We start from the raw sequence: 17,010 nt of genomic DNA, 5'->3' as shown, positions 1-17,010 counted from the left end.
CATGTGGTCACAGCCTATCAAGTCTCATCTTGGTAGCTTTCCTATTCTTTCTCTAAGTGCCACCAGGCCTCCCTATCAAGACAAAGTGGTCAGATATGGGGCACCAGAGTTCATGTCAGGATCAGTCCCCACTCTCCACACACCTGTGGATAATGTCCTGTTCCTTGGCTAGATCTGAGCAGGGGTTCAATATTTACTGCATGTATTGTCCTTGGTTGGTGCTGTAGTTTGAGCAGACCCCCCTGGGTCCAGATCCACCCGTCATGATGTTCTTCTTGTAGGTTTCTAGGACTCTCTGGATCCTTCTATTTCCCTATTCTCTTATATTTCTCTCACCTAGAGTCCCAATAGGAGGTCCCCACATCTATCCCAATCTCTTGGTAAGTGAAGACTTTCATTGGACATCTCTTTTGGGCTAGTGTTCAATTATAAGCGAGTATTTTAGTCTTTCTGTTTCTGAGTTAACTCACTCAATTTGATCATTTCTAGTTCCATCCACATACCTGCAAATTTCAAGATCTTTTTTGTTTTTAATAGCTGAGTAGTATTCCATAGTGTAAATGCACCACAGTTTCTTTATCCATTCTTCCATTCAGGGACATTTAGATTGTTTCTAGGTTCTTGCTATTACGAATAAGGCTGCTATGAAATGCAAATAAAAAGGACTCTTAGATTTCCATCTTATACCCATCGGAATGGCCAAGATCAAACGCTCACATGGCAGCACATGCTTGCGAAGATTTATAGAAAGGGGAACACTTCTTCATTGATGGTGGGAGTGCAAACTTGTACAACCACTTTGGAAATCAATCTGGTACTATCTCAGAAAACTGGAAATAGGGCTAAATCAAGACCCAGCTATTCCACTCCTTGGGATATACCCAGAAGATGCTCCACCAAAACTGCTTTTCATGCTACTTGCATACTGGAAGCTATGTTAAGGATTTGAGGAAGACATGATCAATTCCAGATAAAATCTCGTTTACTTTAGGTTTCAACCTGACCATAGTAGTTGAAATTAGCATAATCCAGATGGGAATGGAGTTAGTAAAGGTAGATAACTAAGTCTACCACTTTCAGTCACTATGAGACTTAATACTTTTGCTGTCTTTTTATACCTTTTTATACAGTGTATCTGTACCCATTTTCTTCTTTCTTCTGACTATAATTCTTATGTGAATGGCCAAATTCATAAGATCCCAATCAGCGTTGGTGATTTGTTACAAAGATTCAAGGCTCAGTATATAGTCATGGTCATGGATAAGACTTATTGCAATGGCAGGAATAAAGTAAATATCAAAATAGTGGGGAAAGTGACATAGGGCAAAGTTTAGGGGAAAAAAACCAGATATAAACTCCTAGCAATCTTTTCTCAGGGACTAAAACAACATATACTTAATTTCTCTAGTAACAAGTTAAGACAGTATGAGTACAGTCAACAAGTGCTGAGTGACAATTATAGGCAGAAGAGTGGCCTAGGTTTCATTGAGGGCTAGTCATGTAAGTAGTATATACCTAACAAAATTCCAGACTTCCAAGAGGAACATTTCTTAGATGCTAGCAGGTTTGAATGGTATCAAATGGTATACTGTGATAATTCTTTTATACATGATATTTAACAACTATATTTCATACATACATGGTCAGATTTTAACTGTCTTTCATCTGATTATTATTTCTTTATATTGAGTGCTCTTGAGCTTTTTTATATTCATAAAATATATAATAAGTTAGTGTGAATCACAGTAACATCACTGTGCTATATAGACCATTAGAACTTATTATCTAGTCCTTGCTTCGGCAGCAAATATACTAAAATTGGAACGATACAGAGAAGATTAGCATGGCCCCTGCGCAAGGATGACACGCAAATTCGTGAAGCGTTCCATATTTTTGAACATTTTCCACAGTAGAGTGGAGAGTTGGATATGACTTTCTCACGTACTCTGGTGCCTCATATTTGACCATTTTCCCTGGAGGGGGAGACCTGGTGGCACTCAGAGGAAGGACAGCAGGTTACCAAGAAGAGACTTGATACCCTATGAGCATATACAGGGGGAGGAAATCCCCCTCAGGAACAGTCATAGGGGAGGGGAATAAGGGGAAAATGGGAGGGAGGGAAGAATGGGAGGATACAAGGGATGGGATAACCATTGAGATGTAACAAGAATAAATTAATAAAAAATATATATATCTTGGAAAAAAAAGAACTTGTTATCTGTATTTAACTGTTTGGTATTCTTATTCCAACTCACTTCTATATCTCTTTCCTTGAATTTTGAAGGAAATTGTCTGTAATGTTTTACTTAGTTTCTTAATTAGAAAGTAGAAATGTTCCCTTGATTGTTTATCATGTTTCTGACTATAAGAGCTAGAAAATCTATAACCTAGCTTTTCAGATTGCTGCTCTCAAACTACTAGTGGATAGTGAAGTAAATATATTAGATTATTAAAATGATTTTTTTAATAAAAATGATATTTTATTAAAAATGATATGTTATGGGAGAATAGCAAATACAGTGTTTTGTACTTATTATTTGAGGAAATATCATTAAATTTTTGTTTCAGCAAAATGTACAATGTATGAAATGTCACAGATCATCATGTAAACCTTATTTTTTTATGCAAGTCACAGTACAACAAAAATTAGAAAGCTGTTTCTTTAATATAACTCTGATAGAAAGAGATAGAAAGAAGATAGAAATCTAAAAGAGAATCAATTGAATATTTCTATGTGCCCCACACATAGCTAATTTGTATCAGTGTCTGGTACTCTTCCTTAATTATAAATTAGTTATATAAAAATATAAATAAATTTATTTAGAAAAATAAGTTATAAAAGAACTTTGAACCTACATGAAATATACCATTTTGTACAAAGGTTTCTTGTATACAGTTAAGGAAAGGGTAAAAATTATTTAATAGTTCATCAGAGAAATACTGCCACATCACCATAATTCAGGTAAATTTTGATGAGATAAGAGATCCTAATCCCTATTGGGATTTGTTAAATCAAGAACTAGACAATGAACTGGGTGGGTAGCACAAGGTTTTAATCTCAGTATTTGGAAGGAAGAGGCAGGTGAATCTCTGAGTTTGAGGCCAGCCTGGTCTATAGAGCGACTTCCAGGACAGTGAGGGCTAAACAGAAAAATCCTGTCTCAAAAATCCAAAAGAAGAACAAAGAGGAGGTTGGGGAGGAAGAGGAGAAAGAGGAGGAGGAAGATAAAGCAGGAGCAGCAGAAGAATAACAAGAACAAGAACTAAACAAAAATAGTAAGGAGGAAGGAACAGAGTTGAGATCCAGTTTTGTATATGCTTTAATTAGCCTAGACTTTCTCTCCCCATACCACACAAAGCAGCCTTCTTACCCACCCTCTCCACATTCAGTCTATTGTAGACCTGACTTTAACTGGCTTCTTTAAAAAATAGTTAAACCAGACAGAGAAAAATACAAGGTTTGTAACATTTCACAAACTGCAAAGTCACCAGCAAACATTGTGAGGTAGGTTTTTTTGTTTTTGTTTTGTTTTTATACCCTATCTTGCTATTTCCTTTTTAAGTTAGGGGCCAAAAAGCTATTTCAAAGAGTTAACAGTGCTTACTCCTCTTGACCAAACCAATATCTGATTTCTTAGTCTCAATCAGAGTTCAATGTATTCAGACAGACATTTATGATGCATATCATTTTGAATTGGTGGTCTTGTGGGTTTAAGCTTTAGCTGAGAGTGCTGTATTTCCTACTGTTAGCCAGTATTATTACTCTAGCTCTATGGAAGGGTTTAGGGGTAGCGAGTATGGGAATAAGATAAAAGCTGTATGAAAGGGCTTGCTACAGAACTTCTTATGCCCAGGTTAATCAGAGCAATTTCTCAAGTTGACAGGCTCCTAGTGAGAACCTAGTGAGTTCCTAGTATGATTCTCTTTGGATTTTTTAAAAAGAGATTTTGCTGTCAAAAAATGATATGAAAATGACTCTTGGATGCTTAGTCAAGGCACTTTTGAAAATGCATTAATTATGTCAAGCTAATTGCAATTAGTATTACTTCAGTATTCTGAATCAGTGACATGAAGGAGTTATGTACCTTTTGAGGTTCTTAGCTGATTGGTTAGTTGGGTCCTTCACCTTTCTAAGTGTTAATCAGAAAGGGCATATAGAAGAGAGTCCATTTCACTTTAACCTGCTTTGATGAACACAGTAGCTGATTAATTCTCTGCTATCATGCTTTGTTAGATATTTGAAAAAATGTAATTATAATTTCAAGTTTCTTAGGATATGAAAATAATCAATCTTTTAAAAAAGAAGATAATTACTAATTCCTTTGTGTAGATAATTATCAGTATTAGATTCAGAACATTTTTCTTAGATTGGACATGATGGCTAAGGGACATTAATTGAATTGAGAGCCTTAAGGGCATTTTAGGTACCATTTTGATTGATATTGCTAACTAAAGAACAATTTAACGTAGAATGATAGCTTAAAGAGGAACAAAGAAAAACACCACAGTATAAAAACATCAAATCTCTGGTGTTATCTATTTTGAGTAAATAATTTGTTTGAATTTCATAGGTTCTAGGTTTAAGAAGATTGTTTATCCACTAGGACTGGCTACGTTAGGAGCAACTGTGTGCTACCCAACTCAATCAATAATACTTGCAAAGGTAAGTTCATTGTAAATGAGAATAATATTTCAGTGTTGGCTTAAACTGTCAGTGTGATGATCTTTAAATGTCATGCAGTACCTTAAACACTGGATTTTTCAGAGGCATGTAGTTGGAATCAATTCTTAGGTTGGCAAAATTATGTTAGTATCTTGACGTGGAAAATACCATTCTTAATTTCATGATCCTAACAAGGACCTAGGATGGGTTTGATTAGCTCTAGTTCAGCAGTATAAAAGCAAGTTGCTGTACCAAGTTCAGAGACAAAGCTAGAATTGATGGGGAGAAATACTTATGCCAAGTTGAACTGTATAAAATTCAGGGCCCTTCTGTTTTGTTTTTGTTATTTAATAACAGAAAATTATACCTGCTGGCAGCTTCTGAGTAACACAATGCAAGAAACATCAAATAATAGGTTACAGAGATTTCTGAGTTTAAAAAACACACATAAAGAAAGTGAGTTTTGAAACCATTGGAATAAAAAACACATCTTCCAGCTCATTGTAATTCCTGCAAATCTAAACATTCTCCTAATAATTTGAAGTTCTTTATTGATTTTTTTCATTTTGCAATGGGAATCCCAAAGCCCCAGATACAATGCTAGTCAAGCCATAAGCTATATACTCAAGCCTTGTATTTTTGTCATACATCCAGATTCCGAAGCAGAGATTTGGAGTATGTGAGTTTTTCTTCTTTTCTGTCCTTAGATATCAACATTTAATATGACCATACATACTTAAAAAATGTTACCAGAAGGACTTTCTGTACTTGTGGTCTTACTACTACATCTCTTTAATTGTTGATGTAGATAAGATTGCTTTATTCAATATTTTGAGAATGTCAAGGATATTGTGACCTCTGCAGTTTGTAATGTGATCAAGCTATAAAAGCTTATAACAGAAGAACATTATTCATTAAATCTAGTTATACTTGAGAAAATTGCTGAATGAAGTGATGAATTTGTTTAAAAAGACTCCTTCCTATGAATTTACATGAAAATTAGCTACTTAAATTAATGTTGATGCTGAAAGAAAACTTGAGCTCATTTTACTTAACCTTTATATTGTTCTCATTTGCTGATAAGCAAGCAGTGGCTCATTGAAGTTCCCAGCAACTGCCTTATCCAGAGTCATACTCGGCTTTAGGTGCCCTACTTTTCTGTTACTATTCCTACTGGCTGGATACACTGATTCTACTCTTTTGCTTTTTGCAGTAATCTTTCTCTCTTTCTTTCTCTGTCTCTCTGTCTCTGTCTCTCCCTCCTTCCCTTTCTCCTTCCCTCCCTCCTTTCCCCCTATTTGTTTTCATAAAAAAGATGCCAATTCATCCTTAAATATAAGCATTACAAAAAATTTAGGCTAGAAGAAATATAACCCCATTGAAATATGCTTCCACCTATAAAAATATCAGTGTAAAATCTATTGGAATATTTTTCTAGCGATCTTTACATATAGAATTAGAAAAATATATGAGTAAATATGTAGATAAGGATAATGTCATGGTATATATCACTTTAAATTAAAAAGTACTAAATTTAATTTTACTTTACCAAGGAAAAACAAAGAATTATTGAACTTTAATATTAAAGTCTAAAACTTACTCTATAATAAATCACTGAAGTTTCTAGCATTGAAACCCTTGCTTTTTTTTTACTCTTAAGTATATTGTACATAATTTTTGTCAGATTAGAATATACATATATGTACACATATAGATAGATAAATAGACAGAACATGGATTTTTTATCTGAGATACATGATAAGATTCAGAAAGTCTGAACCCCCACAAAATTGTATGAAAAATGTACATAAAAATAAATCCCTGCTTATTTGATATTTTCAAGACTGTTTGGTATATAGCAATTAACCTAAAAACTAAAAACAGTATATATCTAAAATTTTAGTTCAAATTGTAACTTTTTTTTTATCAATTTCATTATTTAAAATGTATGTGTGTGCATGTCCATGTGGTTACACATGTTTATGCAGCTCTGCATGTATTGTATATATGCACATATATAAACACATGTTTGTGGAGGCTGGAGGACAACTTTGAGTGCCATCCTCAGGAACACTATCTACCTCTTTTGAGGCAGGGTCTCACATTGGCCTAAAGTTCACCAATTAGGCTAGATTGGCCAGTTCCAAAGATTTTCATGTTTCTGCTTCTTCAGAGCAGGGGTTACAAATAAACACCATCACAGTGGACATTTTTAAATTTTTTATAAAGATTTTATGTTGTTTTTTGGCATATACGTTTATATTATTACACAAATAAAAAATACATACAGCAAGAACTATGAAACAATCAAGGATTATATGAATGTAACATGGTGTTTTGGTTAATTGTATTTGGCAATCTTGTAGAAAACATCTTTCTTATCTTGGTAATTCTAAAATTCTGAATGAGTCCTTCTCAAGTCTCTGATGCGGATGAAAACCAGTTAGTTTAGTCTTACAATTAATCTTAGTTGTCTATGGGTTAAGATATTTTTAGGTCTAGAGAGTTGTTTTAAGTTAATAGAGATAAGATATGATAGCTATTGATTTTCATTCAGAATTTCAGAATTACACTGGACATTTTTAGGTTGGTGCTGGGCATTGAATTAAGGTTCTTATACTTGCAAAGCAAGCACTTTATTAGCTATACCACTTCCTCTAGCGCCACCCTTTTCTCTATTTTAAAGGAAGGTTTTTCAGTGAGTAGTACTTTTTTATTAAGATTTTTGACACGTTTCTTATAATTACATTTTCCATTTTCTATTAATATTTATTTCAATTACGGAAAACCCATTTCAAATCATTGAAAAACATGGTTGCAGATCCCACCTGGATTTTTATTTATCTTTTTATGTCTCCCAGCTTTTAACTGCTAATCTCAAAGAAGATTTTAAACATTCAGTTTTAAATGTTTTATAATGCATTTAACCCAATTTTCCTAGAAATAATTTTTAACCTTTTTTGTCATATTGTGTTGTACATAAATTGTTTAATTTCAAATGACACTGATGTAGAAACTTACAGGAAACCTCCCCCGCCCCAACTTAAGCCTAGAAATAAACTTGCAGAAAAAGTCATCATATTAAGTGAAGTAAGCTAGACTCAGAAAGACAAATATTGGTCAGGCAGTGGTGGCACACAGTTTTAATCCCAACACTTGGGAGGCAGAGGCAAATGGATCTCTGATTTCAAGGCCTCTCTGGTCTACCAAGTAAGTTCCAGAACAGCCAGGAAGGACTACACAGAGAAACCCTGTTGCTAAACAAACAAACAAAAAAAGAAAGACAAATGTTGAATGTTTTCTGGATCCTAATTTGTATATTGTTGCATAAAATCACGTATATAGTCAAATATATGACATGAAAATCAGCATATGCTGATGTGATCAGCATATGTGAGTACATATATGGCATGAAAGCAAAAGGGAAGGGGGAATGGGAAGGTATTAGGAGTTAATATGATGACAGTACATAATATACTTAAAAGAGATTGTCTTTATGAAACTTACCATTGAAGGAAATGGCACTGAGAGGAAGGGTAAGCAGGCTACCAGGATGAAACCTGATAGGCTGTGATCATATGGTAGGGGAGGAGGGCCCCTTCTGTCATAGACCTGGGGGGGGGGAATAGGGTGAAAGAGGGAGGGAGGCAGAACTGGAATATACAAGTGAGGTGATAACAATTGAGAAGTAATCTGAGTGAATTACTTAAATAATAAAAAATAAATAAATAAATAAATTTGTTTCCAAGTTTTAAAAAGAACTTTGAAAAGATGTATTTTATATTTAAAAGTAACTACTATTAACTGGTATTTAAATTTCTATTTTTTGGTATTCAAATTTCTATGAGTTTCTTTTACCAAATTTATTTTTTAAAATCTTTCACTTGCACTGAGGAGATGGCTCAGTGGTTAAGAGTACTTGGTGCTCCTATAGAGGATGCAGATTCATTTCCCAGTACCCACAAGGCAACTCATAGCCATCAGTTACTCCAGTTGTAGGGGATCTGATGCCCTCTTCTGTGTAAGCATCAAGCATGCACACAGTGCATCTAAGTATATGCAGGCAAAACCTTTATACACATAAAATAATGCTAATTAAAAATAAGCAAGTAAATAAAAATAAAATAAAATAATATTTTTCTCTAATCAGGCAAATACTTTAAAAGGATGTCAGAGAAGAGCTTTTTATTATAAGGTTTTTTTTTGTTTGTTTTTTTGAGACAGGGTCTCTGTGTTAGCCTTGGCTGACCTGGACACATTTTGTAGACCAGGCTGGACTTGAACTCATAGTGATCCACCTGCCTCTGCCTCCTGAGTACTGGGATTAAAGGCGTGTGCTACCACGCCTGGCCTATAATTTTTTTAAGAGGGAAAGGACTGACAGTTTTAAAAACAAATGATAATCTAGAACATAGTTTCCAGAATAAAAGCCTCACTCAATGCAAGACTATTCTATTTAAAAGTAATTGTCCTTGTAGTATTTCATCATTAACACACACACACACACACACACACACACACACGATTTTATAAAGTTGAATGAGCTTTACTAACTTTATGATTAGCACAATCCAACTAGCACATCTATTAGTGCCCAGGCTGTATACTAAACTCCCACAATTTGTTCATCTTACAATTGAATGTTCATTCCCTCTGACCAATATTTCTTCCAGCCCCTTAAAATTGCTTCTGTCCTCTCTTTTATTGTAGTTTATACTTAAAGGAAATAAAAATAATGCCTTCAAGAAATTTTTACCTCTTGTGCTCATTATAGCAGTATCATAATATCCCAGACTTGGAAAAAAAACCTCAGTGTATATCAATAAATGACTGGTTAAAGAAATGGTGGTTACATATATACAATAAAACATTATCCAGTCATAAAGTAGAAGAAATTCTGCCATTTGTTATAAGATAGATGAACCTAGAGATAAGTGAAATCAGCTTGGTGCAGAGACAAACTAGTACATAAAGCAGTTATGTGCAAGTGGACTTTGTAAAAGCCTTGAATGTGTTTATAGAGATAACTTGTTTTTAAATGAAAAGATTATTGACATAGAAGGCATTCCAAAATCTAGAATTTTAATTCAGTTTTTCCAGAAGTCTTAGGTTTTAGTAGAATGTGAAATTCATTCAACATACATTTTTCATCCATCTTCCATGTATTGATCACTATACTAAACTGCAATATAGATGGTAAAATAGGTCAAAAGATAAAAGAAAATTCCCTAAAATTATCTTAAATATATTATTATATACATGGGGTAATGATTGCTATGTGGTAATGGTGGTGCTTTACGTTAGTATGAAAGGGAAGGATATGTTGCTTAAGATTGTATTGGGATTCTAAAGAGCTTTACCAGGTACTAAATATCAATATATTTTAGATGGAATAGAGATCTCCTCATGGAATGAAATACTATTTAAAACATAAAAGAAAAAATAGATGTACACTTTAATTATTTTGAAATAAACTAGAACTCATGTAAACCATAACCTTGAAAGCTAACAAAGGAAAGATGATGTATTTGACTATATAAAAATAATTACAGTATGCATATGCAGAGGTTAATAGGTAAATGAAAAATGGAAGAAATTATTTGTAATATATACAACAAAAGCTAGTATCTTCAATGTATTGTGAACTCATAAATAAATAATAAAGCGATGAATACTTGTCTGAAATGTAGAAAAGTTATACAGATAGGTACTGCACAGAATAATATGTATAAATGGCCTAACAAAAGATACTATATTTTTATTAGTAATTACATAAATGTCAACTTAATAGACCATTTTGGAGACAGTGCTAGGTATAAACCTCAATGCCTCATGGAACTTAGGCAAGTACTTCCACAGCTGAACATATACATCTAGAGATGCTTGCGTTTGTCTTTTAGCTACATAAAGCCTTAAAGGGATCCTAATTCTTCTTTTGGTAAAAAGGGTAGGATAACAGCAGTATTTTTTGGTGGAAGTGTGGGTTGCTAAAGAATATTGCTAACTTTTTGAAGGGCAATGTGATAGTATTTTTAAATGAAAATTAATATGATTCTTAATCCAGAAATGTTACTTCTAGGAATTTATTCTGAGAAAACACTGCAACTGAGATTGATCTCAGTTATATGAATAATAACTGGATGCTAATTTTATCATTGTACCTGATTGCGTGCTGTACTATTTATTTTTCTGTAATGGGCAGCGAGTGTAGGGCCTCATATTGCATAATTTTTCGGATATATGTATATACTTAGTTAAAACAATAAAAGTATATAATTAGTTAAAACAAACTTGAAGAACAAAACTGCTTAAGCAAACAAGTTTGTCAAAGTGTAATCATATAAAGTTCTCTTTTAAACCTTGATAGTTGTATACTGAAACCATGGGGTTCTGGAAAATATAAGAAGGAACTAGAATATATTCAAAGGGAAAGTGTTGTTAGTGGAAGGTTACCCAGACTAATGTGGAACTCAGGATCTTCTAGGCGAGATGTCACAGACATATGCCATTACTCCTAACATTATCTTTATACCAGAATCAAATGTTATTTTCTTGAGAAATTAATTGATATATTTGTTTCTCAGTGAATGGAGAATGATCCATAAAGTTTGAAGCAAAACAAAACAAAACAAAAAACCTCATTTTTCTCAGTGATCTGTTTACTTTCTCTAAATATTTCTTCCTAAACTTCTGTGGATGCAAATTTCACTTAGTATGAAGCTCTCTAATATAAGCTACATGGACAGACTGGTAATGGCTGATCAGAGAATGAAAAATCTTGAGTAATGTCACTCATGTGGAGAGAGGTTAAAACCCAGAGAAGCAAATTGTACAATAGTCATTGATGGGAGCTGGCAATGGAAGGAAATAGGGAGGGGAGATGTTTGTATACACTGAAAGTTATAGGACAAAATGTTAGGAGACCAAAACCAGTTTATGAGATCTATCTATAGCAAGGCAATTATGGCAAATATTTTGAATACTTGAAATTTGAAGAGGGATTTGATCCTAAGTGTTTTCATCCCAGACACGTGAAAGGTAACTACATAAGCTGATACCAGTGTTGGTAAGCTTGACTACAGAAATTAATACAAAAAGTGGACTTCTACCAAAGCATTGTGTTGTTACCTTAAATAGATATAATTTTTATTAGGCGTCCCTCTATAAGGTTGAAAAAATAATTTAAAAATTATAAACTAGGGGTTGTATTATGGCTTCTGGTAGAATGCTATGTTCATCTCCTGGAATTCAATCCCTAACACTATAAAATTATGTTAAAATACTTAGGCATAATTTTAAATTTATGTTATATTGTATGAAGTTATCTATTTATTTGCCATTTACATGTAGCTGGTCATTTTTCTTATAAGATTTTGAAAATGCTGCTTTATTTTATGTGAGCTAGATATTTATATTTTTATTGTTAATTCCTACTTAGGTGTTCATATAAAATACTTTATCTGAATTTTAAAGTTTTTATTTTACTTTTACAAATACATTATTTGACTCACTTTTTCTTTGTTAGATAACTGGGAAAAAGGCATATGCTACAAGCCAACAAATTTACCATGCCATTAAGTCACTGTGGACAAAAAAAAGCGAAGAAGAATCACTCCCTGAACCAAAAGACGAAACTAAGGTAGAGTTCAAATAAACCAAAAGTCATTGAATTTTTCTTTGAGTAAGCATTGGTTCATAATGATACTATGGGGAGGTCACAGATGAAATGGAAACAAATGAAAGACTCACAATAAGTTGGTATAGTATAATTTTATATTGTTTTATTAAAATAATTTACTTCTGAAGAAAATGTCTGTTTTTTAAAAACAGGTAGGAAGTTCTGGTGAAATACATGCCAAGACACCTGACCTGAAACATTCAGTGTCTTTGCCAAAGGGACTTGCTTCTGTGACAAAGATTAACTCAGAACCCACTCCAGGTTTGTTTGGAATTTTTAATTTTGTTTTAATTTTTATTAATTTTAGAGCATTATAGTTCATACTTTGAACTTGTATGTTTTCCTAAATGTTTCCTCTCTCTCACATGTGTGCACTGAATTTCATTTTTGGTTATGAGATTTTTCTTTCTAAATTACCACATAGCTATAGTACATATTTTCTTCACCTGTGCGGGTAGAGTAGCACTGTCATTATGATTGAGTAAAGCATTTAATATCGCTTTATAAATGTGAGCTGTTTTATCACGAGGAGGAAAGTATACCTTTCAGGATTCTTTCAAATGACAGGTATGAGTCACACCTACATAAAGCATATCAGCTTCCATTTCTCATGCTATTTACCTGTCAGTCTCCTGTCAGTCTTAGTTTCCACTCTCTGTGGCTTTATTAAATTCCAATACCAAGAGAGATTGCAGCATTAAGTAGTACATGTAGCACTATTACAGCTTTGCTAGTACTCAGTATTGGTAATCAATACTTTCTGGGACCAACAAATGATAGTTATGCTTTCTAAAGAATTCCTACCATGAGCAAAAAAAAAAAATGTAGCCATGTATTTGAAAATACTTTAATAGTCTAGTCACATAAACCATTTTGTCTCAGATTTGCATAGCTGCCTCATCTCCAAGGAAATATGCCTGATTCATATGTGCAAAGATGGAAATAGTACAGTTATCTACCCCTATATAAAGCATGTACTGTGATATAGAGTGCTTATGAGTCTTGTTACTCAACCTGCAATGCAAAGCAAAACAAGATCCCATCTCTGTTGTATTGGTAATTATTCCCATTACACAAAGAAAAGCTCCTGGAGCTTAAACAACTTTAAAAAAAATCAATAATACAACTTTTCAGTAGCAGAGCTGTATTTCTAGCTCATCTTCCTGATGCAACAGTCCAGCCTCTTTCCATTCTTTTCATTTAAAGGCAGAATTTCTCCTATTCCTCCTAGTACCCTCTCAGTCTCCATCTGGTGGTAGAGCAGAGTAGTCACACCTGTAACCCAAGCAGTTGGAAAGCTGAAACAGAAGGCTTGGGGCCTGGAAGTCAGTGTGGGCTATTACTTATTTAGTGAATTCCTAGACTAGCCTGGGATACATACCAAGACCCTGTCTCAAGAGAGCAAGATACTAATAGCAATAATATCAGACAAAGAAAAGCGGTCACTAAATATCAAAGCCTATTTGAATGATTTTCCATCTTTTCTTCCTAATCAAGATAAGATACACAACTTTTAGACTCTCTGAGGTAACATCAGTTCAGCTTATTTATAAAAAGTATAGTATATGTAGTCATTTTTCTAAATGTCTGTCACTTCCCGACTATCTTCGTGAAGGTGAAACAAAATACAGCTTAAGAAAAAAAAATACAGCTTAAAGTGGGATCTAAATCATTCCTGCCTAATATTTTTCCTTATCTACCTGTGATCGGAAACACTATTCCTATCTTGGATAATGTAATACATGAAGAACATTCTAAGGAAACTTGCAGTGGGAAAGGGATGCCAGTGATATTTATGAATATGATGTGTTTGAATTTATTTACTAAGATGAACTGCTATGAAAAAAGAATACCATAGACTGCATTGCTTTCATTCAAGAGAAGAAAAGGTCAAGACCAAGGTGCCAGCATGGCCAGGTTCTTACGAAGGTACTCTTCTGGCTCCTAGGCATTTGATGTCTTGTATCTTCACATGGTAAAGAGAACCAAACATATTGTCCGGACACTTCATAGGGCACAAATTCCATTCATAAAGACTCTACCTTCATCACCTCTTCTAATCCTGATTACCTCCCTCAACTCCTAATGCATCATATTGGTGCTTAGGGTTTTAGTCTAACAATGTGTCTTTGAGGGTCAATTACCTCACTCTAGTTGGGCGTGGTAGTACATGCCTTTAATTCCAGTACTTGGGAGGCAAAGGCAGCAGATCTCTGTAAGTTCGAGGCCAGCCTGATCTATAAAGTCTACCCTGAGTCCAGGACAGTGAAGACTACACAAAGAAACCCTGTCTCGAAAAATAAAAACTCATCTTTAGAACTTAGCATTTCTCCATTTCACGTGTAATCACAAAGTTCCATGTAGTGATTATGATCACAGATTTTAGGATAAGACCCGAAGCTGAATACCAAATAGTTCTATTACCTGGGCAAGATACACATCACCAATTAAGGTCAATTTCCCCATCCCTATCCACAGCTCAGTTTCCTCACCCACAATAAAAATAGTTCTCACATGTTTCCTGTTAGGGTTAAACCTCAATATCTTAATCTGTTTCTCCCCCGCCCCTCTCTCACACTCACACACTCTCTCTCTCCTCTATCTCTCCTCCATCTCTCTTCTTTATCTCCTCTCTTTCCTTTCTTCTCTCTCATTTCACATGCATGATGCACAAACCCTGACACAGACTAGCCTTGCACTGCTGCCAGTCCTCATGTCTTAGCCTCAAACCAGATAGATTATAGGAAAAGTTCCCTAGAAAATCCTGTGTATTCAACATAACACAACAAGAATGTAAATTAAAGGAGTAAGTAGAGGTGTTACAGGACTTAGGAAATGTATGTATACTCTTAAGTAAATCTGAATGCAAAAGACACATAAAATTATTGGTCACATTCCTACTAATAGCTCTGCTTAATACACTTTTCTTACAGGGATGGGCTGTGGCAGGTTGTCCATGCTCCAGTGGATAACCCCACAGCCATACACATACAAGCAGCATTAATTGGATTTAGTGGATTATCTAAGAGGCAGGACTAGGACTCAAAGTGGAAGGGCTTATCTCTCTTCTGGCTTTTGTGAATATCAGCCATGCATGTGATGTACAGATATACATGCAGTCAAACCATAATTTATAACAACAACAGTAACAATATTGAATTTGGAAAAGGACATAATTTGAGAAGATATGGAGGGGGAAATGGGAGGCAGATATGATCACATATCATTGTGCATATGCATGATTTTCTCCCCATCCCTATATGGAGAGTAACAGCTAGTCCGTAGCTACTGAGAGAGGGAAAAATCTGTTTTATTCAGGGGCACCTGTACATGTGAGCAATAATGTGTGTGTGTGTGTGTGTGTGTGTGTGTGTGTCTGAAGTTTAATAAGATAAATTGCCTTCTTAAAGTCTCTTTACATTTCTGTGTATATCTAAACCAGAACTTATATATCCACAATTTTCACTCAAAGAAGACAAAAAAATATGTATTATATACGTGTGTAACATATAATTAAAGAAGAGGTCATGAAGCTGAGAGCAGGGTTTACATGGGAAGAGTTAGAGGGAGAAAGAGTGGAAATGATGTAAATACAGTACTCATATGAAATTCTCAAAAAATAAAATTTTTAGTGATCAAAATTCTCAAAAATAAAGACAAATTTAAAGAAATTTTAAAAGAAATTTTCAAAGTTCCAAAAAAAACAAAAACAAAAACAAAACAAAACAAAACAAAAAAACCAACCCTTTTAGGTTATTGAGCAAGGGCTACCACCAGGTGGCAGTAAAGATACATTTGAGAAAAGTTGACAAGCATAAAACCACTACCATTTCTTTATGTCCTCCTCCTTTTCAGAAGGGTTTCAAATTAAAAACTAAATATATAATAGTAATATATTGTTTTATTTACATATGTTAAAATATTATCTATCAATATATTTAATACCTACTATAATTCTCAGGTAGTGCCAGTTGAAAATATCCTAAGATAATCTATAAGGTGATATGAAAACATCTGTGATTTCTGTTGGCAGTACAAAAGAAACTGTAATACTCTTGTCACCTACATTTATGACTGAATAAAAATACTCAATTTTGAAGGTTAGTAAAAGTGTAGACATTTTTCTTAATCTTACTTTATAAGATCATGAGTCCTATCATAGACCTCTATAACAGAGATAGTAACAAGAATAATTTTTAATAATAATTTTTAATTCGTGTTACTATCTCTGTTATAGTCTCTTAATCTTAACCTGGAAAGTTTATAGTATCACAAAGAACTCCTCCTAGTACTTCTCTGTCGGTAGATAATGCTACCTAGCTGTATGGCTTTAAATGCTATATAGGCTGGAACTGTTATAAGTTAAGTTATAAGAGTTAAGGCCTCCTGTGGACTGTACTGACACAGTTCTAGCTGACTGCCCAACATTTCTACTCATATATTGAGTAAATAACTGAGATTCAATGATTCCAAAATATAACATTTTATTTGTGTTTCCCTAAATCTACTTGCATTACATTTTTTTCCTGCCTCAATGAATATCAACTACATTCTTATAGTTTCTCGTGTTAAACAGTCCATCCCTTTAGTATTGTTCATTTTTCCTTCAAAATGATTTAGAGTATAGTCCTTTCTCAAATCCTCACAGCTGTCACCATGAAACACTCAG

At 34.0% G+C, this 17,010-nt stretch overlaps 1 protein-coding gene across 2 annotated transcripts in view; it reads left to right on the top strand.

Annotated features, from left to right (window-relative positions):
* The window catches only part of APOOL (apolipoprotein O like), a 54,869-nt gene that overhangs the window by 36,727 nt on the left and 1,132 nt on the right, over positions 1-17,010 (top strand). For both annotated transcript variants that reach the window (XM_084790974.1, XM_084790975.1), the window contains exons 6-8: positions 4,572-4,663; positions 12,189-12,302; positions 12,494-12,602. In XM_084790974.1, coding sequence (XP_084647100.1) covers positions 4,572-4,663; positions 12,189-12,302; positions 12,494-12,602 — 315 coding nt within the window. The remainder of the gene's footprint in view (positions 1-4,571; positions 4,664-12,188; positions 12,303-12,493; positions 12,603-17,010) is intronic.

Source organism: Acomys minous, assembly GCF_964271855.1.
Source record: "Acomys minous genome assembly, chromosome: 7".
Classification (NCBI taxonomy): Eukaryota; Metazoa; Chordata; class Mammalia; order Rodentia; family Muridae; genus Acomys; species Acomys minous.
Note: the sequence above shows the minus strand (reverse complement) of the source record. Positions and strands in the feature narration are given on the sequence as shown.